At 39.8% G+C, this 10,565-nt stretch overlaps 1 protein-coding gene across 4 annotated transcripts; it reads left to right on the top strand.

The window, feature by feature from the left end:
* The first annotated feature begins 1,160 nt into the window (after nt 1-1,160).
* Nucleotides 1,161-10,064, top strand: LOC130401997 (uncharacterized). Of its 4 annotated transcripts, none has more exons than XM_056606060.1 (10): nt 1,161-1,516; nt 3,196-3,293; nt 3,679-3,825; nt 4,083-4,285; nt 4,392-4,528; nt 4,653-4,746; nt 4,990-5,337; nt 5,460-5,640; nt 5,791-5,918; nt 6,662-10,064. In XM_056606060.1, the coding sequence occupies exon 10, from the start codon at nt 6,981-6,983 to the stop codon at nt 9,411-9,413; it is 2,433 nt and encodes an 810-aa protein (XP_056462035.1). In that variant the 5' UTR covers nt 1,161-1,516; nt 3,196-3,293; nt 3,679-3,825; nt 4,083-4,285; nt 4,392-4,528; nt 4,653-4,746; nt 4,990-5,337; nt 5,460-5,640; nt 5,791-5,918; nt 6,662-6,980; the 3' UTR covers nt 9,414-10,064. The 4 variants fall into 4 exon arrangements, with proteins under 4 accessions (XP_056462035.1, XP_056462038.1, XP_056462036.1 ...); XM_056606063.1 differs by having other exon boundaries at nt 1,163-1,516; nt 6,662-10,051; XM_056606061.1 differs by lacking the exon at nt 1,161-1,516 and having other exon boundaries at nt 1,523-3,293.
* The last annotated feature ends 501 nt before the right edge of the window (nt 10,065-10,565 follow it).

The following is a 10,565-nucleotide window of genomic DNA, read 5'->3' on the forward strand; positions in this document are numbered from 1 at the left end:
CACACACACACACACACACACACACACACACACACACACACACACACACACTCACACACTCACACACAATGCACAATATTTGTGGCGCTCAGATTTCCTGAACATATTTGAGCATCACAATGCACTTTTGTGTTTAATATTCCCAAGCGAGAAATGATTCACAGTCAAATTTTTTTTTTTTTTTCAAATACATAATGAAATAAACTCCTCCTTTGATTTGAAGCAAGGGTAGCAAGGGTACATTTTGAGAAAACAACCATAGTAAAATAGATTTTGAAAGTATCAGGGTCAGTTGTTGAGCTGTCCGACATTGCATTCAATTGTCCAAAATGTTTTCAACAAGTTTAAAAACCTGAGAAATATGTAGTTATGTTCAATTTACGTTTCATTTGGTTGCCGGTCATCATATCCCCTTTACCCCATAACTTCTGCGAAAATACCTGAAACAGTGATCAAGAGAACTGCATTTTTTTTATGATACTTCAATATCGATCAAGCTACTACAAGGTTAGAATGATAAGTCGCTCACTTCAGCCAACAAAGTAATGCGCAGGGCAAGTAATGTTTAAACTTTACAAAAATGTTCAACACGCTCATTAAGTGATTTTCTGTATCATTGTTTGGCCCCCAGATAATGCTCTGGGCAACCTGGGTAATCGACTCATCTAATTGGTTAGTTAGCAAGCTACCTTTACATTAGCTTACATTAGCTGCAGCTCTTCATTATAATGGAAGATGACATGACTCATCTTGAACAACGTGGTCCTATTTAGTTTGAGGCACTTGAATCGACTTATTGTTGCCATCCAAGTATATTGCAAAGTGTAAAGGTGTACAAGTATTGACTGCATATTATGTAAGAGGCTAGAAAAAAATTCATGAAAGCATATTCTCATTAAAGAATTATTATAACATATGTAGTAGTATACTTTATATACTTAAATATACAAACAATTAATGAAGTGCAATTTATGTGTATTATATATAATATAACGTTTTTTGCTGTAGAATGTTAATTAATGTGTCAACACCTCAAATGGCAATGTGTATGTCAAGCAAATAAATTCAACGTATATTATTAATCTTGGTACTGTTGAGATAAGAATACTTTCTCATTTCGTCATGTGTGTGTGTTTGTGCACAGCAAATGCCAAAGTGTTAAAATCCCAGAGTATTCATGACCAGAGTAGATTTTATACACTTTGGTGTTGAAAAGGCACTAAGTACATTTTTTGGGGTGTACCAGAAACACTCTTGGGTGTTGTCTCTAAGTATAATGCTGGTGTAGAGTAATTTCAGTGTATATTTTAGGATGATGGACTCCCTGAGTGTCCAACGGTTAGGTTTCGATTCGTCATTGGGTCGCTGCGCCTTCTCATTGGTTGAATCTAGAGACATGTGACCGTTTGTCCTCTTCCACACTACGCGGCAAACTGTTTCGGCAGAGACGGTTGGTTGACTAGAGACGAGGATCGAATCAACGAAGCCATTTTTGAACTTCACGGCAATGTAACAGGTAAGAAAAGTACCAAGTGAATAATGCACAGGGTTTCTATGTTTCATAGTTAGTTGTGCGTGTGTACTTCGTATAGGTCAGAAATTGTATTCATAATGGGTCTTAAGAAGGTATTAAAGTCTTAAATTTAACTTGTTCAAACCTGCAGAAACCCTGAATGCAGAATATTAAGCATTTCTTCGTCTTTTAGATCTGATAACCAACTTATAAATGCTAACGATTTTAGCTAACGTCAAACCTAATGGCCAATGCTAATGAGGCACATGTCTTCAATTTAGCTAACGCCTGCGCGTAAATCGCCATTGCTCATGGGACCTATGAGACCGAAAAAAATGTATGGGAGTCAATGGAGAGAAAGTAATTATTTACTGATCCCAGTCTTTATATGCCCCGGATTACACATATGTTGTTTGTGGATTTAAATGATAATTTTTCATGCAAAGAAAACTATAATTTAGCGGGAAGGAGTTTGATACGGTTAGTTTTTGTGTGGGGCGCTTTGTGGACTACAACTCCCGCTGCTCTCGACGTGTATGATGTACGTCACCACCACTCGCAAACGGATCCCGTCGGAACATGGCTGTGTCTTTGGTGCACTTTACCACCTTCTTTCAAGGAGAGCACCAAAGCCTTGATCGAGGTGAAAGAAGGTGGTAAAGTGCACCAAAGAGACAGCCATGTTCCGACTGCGGGATCTGTGTGAGCGCGACCCCTCCCCCTCCCACTCTGTCCTTCCGAACGAGCCATGTGCAAAGACACCTCATTCCCCCCCCCGCCACCCTCTCACAACGCAACAAGCATGGAGGATACCGCTAAATAAAATCATACGGCGGAGTGAGACGAATTTATTTCAAAGAGGATAAACAACGGCTCGGTTAATTAATTAAAATATACGAAACAAGCGAAATTAAACCAAACATGTTCCCAAATGGAACAGAGGGGGAGGGGGGGGGGCGATCTCGCCATCTCGGTTGAACTCAGTGGTGACCGAGCGAAATGAACTGTTTGAACTGTAAGTTCAAACAGTATGAACTGTTTTCATTGTGCTTGGTATGAACTGTTTTCATTGTGCTTGGACCACTTTGGTGGTTTAAATGGTAATTTCAATCACTCGTATTACTGCAATACCTTACTGCGTCCGTATCTCTGCCTATGTACACAAATATATTGTATTTGTGTACAGCACTTTGGTCAACTACTGTTGTTTTAAATGTGCTATATAAATAAACTTGACTTGACTATGGCTCGCCTGGTCCTCTGCCAATGCTACCGCGATAACAGCTTTCCGGGTGGCGTCCATGTTTTCCTCCAACGACCGAGCGAAATAATAAAACGCTTGAAGTGTGGGCGTGGCGTCAGATCTGAGATCCGAGTCGGTTCGCAGAGAATACTCGAACGCAGCATAACCTACAGCTGTATATTATTGTTTTGCACGGGTGAATATTTGTTTAGATGAAAAACTGTTTCCCTTTTTTTTTTTTTACATGTTCATGCCATGTGCCAGCCAGAGTTCCTTAATGGCACAACCAATGTTCTAACTGGCAGCTATTTTTGTAACCTTCAAAGTGTTCCATTCTGTTAAAAAATAACGATACAAAATCAAATGTTGCAGTCATACTGACCTGTGTTTTGTGATGCTAAATCAAATACACAAATACTTGTTGTTGTTGTTGTAATAGTGGAAGGACGACAACAATGCTGTTCAAAGTGCAATACCACGGAAAGAAGAAGTACATTAAACTTAATGGAGACTCACATTCAGAATTTCTCAAAGAGGGTAAGTTACTTGAGTACCACATTTAACACTAGAACCGGTAACATAGGTAATATATACTTGCAGCGGTTTTTTTATTGTATGTAACTTTCTTGACAATATGATCGCTTCTTGAACTAAAGAACACACTGCAGTTGGGTGTATGGATGGTATGAGATGAACTGATCATAGGTGACGTGATTTCAGAGACAAACATTGATTATGAGTGGAAATGGCCTTTAACTACTCTGGATAGCTAACACAGAGTGGCCATTGTATAGGGAATTGAGAGGGCTTCATGGATTATGTAATATTCAGGTACACTACAATAATAAAAGAGCTTGAAAGCTCATTATTTACCTCTGTAAAATGCATTCCAGGCTTCATTAACTTTTTTCTGTATTCAAAGCTAAAGTGAAGTTCAGCATCTCCACTGAGACAGACATATATGTGCTGGATGACACTGGAACAGAGGTCGATGAAGAGGTCTTCACCGACATCCTGGAGGAAAAAACGGACATCCTGTGGACGATTGTTGATGTTCTTTCAGTCTCTGGTAAATGGTCATTTGATTGTATTGTCCATCGAAGGGTTACAGTTGCAACATGTGGCCGTTGTAATCGACTTTGCCTCCCAAAAAGGAGTTGTGCTTAAAAGGTGGCCATATCAACCATCAAAACTCATATCTATAACTGGAAAAGAAAACACTTTCCCTGTCTACCCAGTCATCTCCTCTAAATAGAACATGTGGATCAATTAATGAAATCACAAGTGAAAAATGTTTTTAAAAAATATTGTGTGCCCTCTTTTCAGACTCTCCTGTCCCATCCTCATGCAATGACACCTTGTCACTATCGTCACCCACATCAGAGAGTGATACTTCTCTGATGTCTTCAAAAAGATGGCCCATCGATAATTCCTTTCTAATGTCTCCAAAAAGACAGTGCACAGATGACACCATCTTGAAGTCCACACAAAGTCAGCATATTGATGACAGTTCTTCACAGGCCAAAGAGGTGTTGTTTTCTGGAGAACATTTGTCTTTATGTTGTAAATGTTGTATGTTTTGGAATAACATTTTTTGCTATGCTGATCTACTTTTTTATTATTCCTGTTGTCAAGCTTGTCAAGAGAGTTCTGGAACAAAAGCCTGGAGGGGAGAAGATACTTAAAGAATATGCCATGAGAGGAGAATTTAAGGACCGGACACGCCGTGAACTTGTCAACATCATTGTTGCTGATATGGTGGAAAAATATGGGTAAGTAAAATATTTTACTGTGCATGATTTATTGAATGGTATTTTCATAGTATTTGACCATTGTAAATTGCCATACTGATTTTCTTATTTTTCCTGTCAATGCAACCTATCATTTTCCACACAGACGTGCTCCACCAAAGGACAAAAGAACACAGTATGCATGGGGGATTGTAACACTGTTTCCTTCTCTAAAAGACCCCTACTCCAAAAAAGGCTATGTGAGTACCGGTATATTAAGTGTGGTTAATGTTACTCAAATGTTCATGTTATAGTTATCAAGACTTTTGCAGTTTCTTAGGAGTAATGTAGGACGGCTTCTTTATTACCAACTTTGCTATGTGTACAAGCAGCAAGGGATCAATTAATATTCTTGATGGTAAATCTTAACAATTCTTTCTACCAGTATCCATATTGAATCATGCTGATTTTTTTTTCTTTTTTTCCAACTTTATTGTTTTTAGGAACATTTCTATGATGCAGATAGCAACGAGGGCTACATTGCATGGAAGCTTAAAAACACACAGCGGGACCTCAACAGTGGCAGCAGTAGCAGTGGATTTAGGAGAATGAGCTCTCACACCTCAAACAGCAGTGGACCACAGTTGGAGAGAGAAGTGTCTAAAGAGCTCCAGCTGGAGGGAGACCAATGTTGCGAGGCCATTTCTCTACTGAAACACAGCACGGACAAAGAACAGATATTCATGAAAATGAAAGCAACCTTCAACCACAGACAACAGCTGATCCACGATCCTGAGCAATGCAGCACAGTTCTTACACTGTTCCCAAGGTTCCTTGACACGAAAGGCCTGGTAAATTCACGTTAATTATGTTTAAAATGTATTCTGTCAAAAACAGCATCACAAAGCTGAGGATATTTCCCGCCCACTGCTACCACCATCAAATAAACCTACACATAATTTCTCCCCTTTAGGTCTTGCAGGACTTTGACCTGTTGTTTAGTGCTGAGACTTCTTCAAAACTTCTTGAGAAATGGGGAACACTCCTGAAGGTAAAAGTAATAGAGCAAGCCAAAAACCTCAACAAGACACCCCTTCTTGACGACCTCATTCAGTCTGCAGAGGAGAACCCTGATGAGGATGATGAAGTGCCAGGTAAGTGATATAAAATAACCTGTTTGTATTTGGCCACCTTTTTAGATGCTGACTATTTATTGACAAGAACTTTTTGAACCTTTTATGTTGTGTCATGTGCTTTCATCAGGTGTATTTCATGCTCAAAGTATGCTCTCCCTTCCTCTTCAGGTTGGGATAGTGACATGGCTTCACTTCTCCTCCTGGTGTACCTCCTTCCACCACCTCCAAGTGGAAAGAAGGGAGCGGTTAAACTCAGTATCCGGGAAGCTGTTGATCGTGTGGTCAAATTTCACAAGGTAATTGTATCCTGAGAATTTTTTTTTAAAGGTCCCATGGCATGCCGCCAGGTGTGGCGTGATTAGCCGCTACAAGCCGTTTTGGAAATCTGGCCCTTATGACATCACAGGTGGGCGTGTCCACCTAATATGTGTGACAGATAGATGAGCAACGTTTGGTACAGTCCACTGAGTAGGCTGGTAGACTGATCTATCCAGCACACATCTTGGTGGACACGCCCACCTGTGATGTCATAAGGGGAAGATTTCCAAAACGGCTTGTACCAGCTAATCACGCCACACCTGGTGGCATGCCATGGGACCTTTAAACTATCTAATATGCAGTAGTGTAACCAAACAAAACAGACATGTTTTGGCTAATTATTGTACCTTTCACTTGATGCAAGGGAATTTTCTCACAGGTAGAGAGAAATGCGGTAGCATGACTGTTCAACATGCATACTGGATAGAACAATCCTCAGTTAGGAAATATCTGAAATTAAATGTCTTCAAAACCTCCAGCACTTAGACAAGTGATGTCCCACAAATACCAGAATGAATTGCAAGTGATGATATGTAAACACAACAGTTAGCGACTTCTCATAGGATAGAGTTCAGTTGAAGTTCCTTTTTTAATTCTAAAGAATGAATGGTGTGGAGGTAATTATTTTTGCAATGCACCAGTTTCTTTTCAGTGCATCTCCATGTCGAGGCCTTGTGAAAATAAAATCAGTAAAAAGGTTGTACTTTTTGTCATCTTACAGTCAAGTCGCAGCCTTCAGGAACACTCTGGTCCAGACCAGCGGAGGCAGCCCTACATCCTGGCAGTTGGGACGGCAAGAAACAGCATCCATCAGTACTACATTGCGATGGATAATGGGCTCCTTCCCTGCAATGCCAGGTCTTCCCTCTCAGCCTTTGATGAACTTTTCAAGGCACATTATGTGTTTGGTGTCTCCTATGACCAGGCCTTAAACAGCATGTTTACATTTGTGCAGACCACCATATACAACATTGACATCGGACTCTCTCACGAAACTCCCAGAGTCAAGGACCTCAGGGCAAAGCTCCTCAACTGAACTTATGATGTTTGGATGCTTTGTGTGCAAATCCGCTTTTCACAGCATTCAGCTGTTGGTCCGCCATCTCAAAGTTTCCCATGCCTTTTTTCCTGGTAAGCAGTTTCAATTGGTGTGTGACCAGAATGGATGCCGTCACAGATTTTGTAGTTTTTCAGGCTTCAGAAAACATCTTCAGTGCAAGCATAATGCTGAAATTCTAGATCCAGCTATTAATGAACCAGTTACTCCTTCAGTTGTTGTACATGATCAGCGAACAGTATCAACTTTAATTTCAGAGCAACCAGTGAATTCTCAAAGTTGTATTGAGAACAGGCAACATACCCAAGAAATGTGTGCATCCCTTATTGCAAAACTCCAAAGCAGTGGTGTGGCTACTAATGTTGTAAAGACTGTTGTTGCAAATATGGAGGAGCTTGTAGAGGAATTGCATTCAACTGTTAAAGAAGATGTGATAAAATTACTACCCGATGAGGGCATGAGAGCAAAATTTGATGAATACTTTGACAGTCTTGAAAATCCATTTAGCAAACTAAACACTGAGGCAAAATTGAAAAAATATTTCAGTGAGAAATGTCGTCTTGTAGAACCTGTTGAGGTCGCTCTAGGAGTGAGGTATGACACCAGAAGGAATCGAGACACTGGCACATACGAACAAGTTCCTGTTACAGACAAATTTGTGTACATTCCTCTATTGGAAACACTGAAATTCATATTCCACAACAAGGATATTTGTGATTATATTTTGCAGCCTTGTGAGAAAACAGGCGTTTATAAAGATTTCTGTGATGGGAACTATTTTAAAGATCACCCCCTTTTCTCTGAAAAACCAAACTCTCTCCAAATACAGATATTCTACGACGATTTTGAAATGGCAAACCCACTTGGATCCAAGCATGGTATCCATAAGATTGGAAGTATATACTTTGTTTTACGAAATCTGTCTCCAAAGATAAACTCAGCTCTAATGAATATTCATCTTCTGGCACTTTTTCACACTGCTGATATAAAGAAGTATGGATTTGATGCCATCTTGGAGCCTCTTGTACATGATCTGAAAGTCCTTGAGTGCACAGGAGTGGAACTCCCTTTCTCTGATGAACCAGTTTGCGGCACAATTGCTCAAGTAACTGGGGACAATTTGGGATTGCACACACTTCTTGGGTATGTTGAATCATTCAATGCCAACTATTTTTGCCATTATTGTCTGATAGACAAACAGACCGCGCAGACAGTTTTTAGTGATGATGATCCAAGAATAACGTTCCGCAATAAAGCCCTCCATGCTCAGCATTGCAATGACCTCATGGCAGATCCTACACTGGCTTCAACATTTGGAGTGAAGCGAACGTGTTTACTCAATGATCTACAGTACTTTCATGTTTCTGACAACTATGCTGTAGACATTATGCATGACATATTGGAAGGAGTGGGGCAATTTGAGCTAAAGTTGCTCTTTGGTTACCTCACAGACAACATCATGTCCAAGACAGATGTTTGTAACCGGATATATTCATACAATTATGGCTTTGTTGAGCGAAAAAACCGACCAACCAGAATCAACTTGGAGCAGACTGGAAACGGCATTGGTCTTAATGCCATTCAGACATTTTGCTTGATCCGGAATATGCCCTTGATATTTGGAGATGTTGTACAAGAAGGAAATGCACACTGGAGACTCTTGCTGCTTCTGTTGCAAATTATGAACATCGTATTTTCTCCAGTCGTTACTGATGGCATGACTGTATGTCTGAAGCATCTCATTGTTGAACATCATCAACTTTTCAAACAGCTTTATCCACATCGCAAACTGATTCCTAAACATCATTTCATGACTCATTATCCCAGGTCCATTCGAAAAATAGGGCCAATTCTTCATGTTTGGACAATGCGATATGAAGCCAAGCATAGGTTTTTCAAGAACACAATCAAAAATTTCAAAAATATAACAAAGTCGTTGGCTAAAAAGCATCAGATGTCTATAGCATTTCATTGGGAATCAACACCTTTCAAAAGTATTGACTGTGGGCCAGTGAAAACCGTTAAGCTCAATGCCATAGAAAATGGTGAGATAATTGCTGAAGAACTACAGGTTGACTTGGACTGTGAAGTTGATGTGACATCTTGGATCACTTGTTTTGGGACAGAATATCGCCCAGGCCTTCTGGTTTGCTCAAACATAGAGGATTTGCCAGTGTTTAGCCTGATAAGAGAATTTTTTTTACTTAATGGAGACTATTTTCTTCTAGCAGAGGACTTTGAAACACTTTGTTTTGCAGAACATTTTCATTCTTTTAATGTGAGACAGGGAAATGACAAAAATATTTCAGTTCTAAAAGTTGATGAGTTGTGCTTGTTTAAGCCATTTGATTTGCAAACAACTTATGGGTTGGACAGAGATGACAAGTATGTGGTGCCTGTGCATGTGTTGCTGTAAGCAACTTGTTGATTGGTTGCCAGGCACACCTTTATTTTCTTTATTTTCTAAACTTTCAAGTTCAAGTTGTTAGTTACATCATCTAAATGTTAAACTAATTTTCATTCTTTTCATGTGAGAGAGGGATATGACAAATGTTTCACTGTTAAAAGTTGACGAGTTGTGCTTGTTCAAGTTGTTCAAGTTGTTGGTTACATAAATGTACAACTAAATATGGTTCTTGATCGAAAAAAATTAAAGTAAATGTATGCACTGTAAAAACAACAACAGCATCAATAAAAATGTTTTCAAGAATCTAATGTGTAGACTATTCATTCATGAAGTGTTGACAATTCACCTCAAAGGTGTTGGTTGTACACCAGTCAGAGTACATTCTCACTCTAGAAGTATTAAATAATCAGCTCTGCGAAGTGCTACAAAGCACTGACTTGGAGTACATATTCTTTCTCTCTGGTGTTCTAGGTTTACACTGCAGGTGTAAGGAAGCACTGAATGAGTGCCCAAAAGTACCACTAATAGAGTACATTTGCACTCTCAAAGTGTTCAAATGTAACTCTAAATTTGGAGTACATATTTTGCACTTCTAACAGTGTTCAGTGAACACTGAACTCTTGGACCTATATGTACCCCGAAGTGAGTGTTACATGTACACCCATAGAGTACCATGTACACTGGGATTTTTGCTGTGTGTGTTTATGTGTGTCTATGTGTGTGTGTGTTGGTTGTATTTGTGTGTGTACGTGCACACACGCATGTATGACGTAAATGTTCTCATATTTCCCTAAATCTTTTCCCAAACTCGTCCTCATTTATCTTCAGGCATGTTAGGGTGTCTGCATGTCTCTCTCCCCCCTCCCCCCCCCCCTCCCACCCCTCCCATCTCTGAAGGCCTGTAATGAGTCATCTGGGAGAGCTGATGTGAATTATTTAGATTCAACCCCCTGATGCTGTCAGGGAATTAACTGAGGGCCGACAGAGGACTTGGAATATGGGGGAACGGGTTGGGTTGGGTGTGGGGGGGGGGGCTAACATTATACTCGAAGGAAAAGAGGTTAAAAAAAGGCCATTTGAACCAAACTCAAAAGAAATGTGCATTGTTCTTTTCTTTTTTGAAATTTCCCAAACCATAATCCACCAAATCGTTGACAATTT

Source organism: Gadus chalcogrammus, chromosome 13 (genome assembly GCF_026213295.1).
Source record: "Gadus chalcogrammus isolate NIFS_2021 chromosome 13, NIFS_Gcha_1.0, whole genome shotgun sequence".
NCBI lineage: Eukaryota > Metazoa > Chordata > Actinopteri > Gadiformes > Gadidae > Gadus > Gadus chalcogrammus.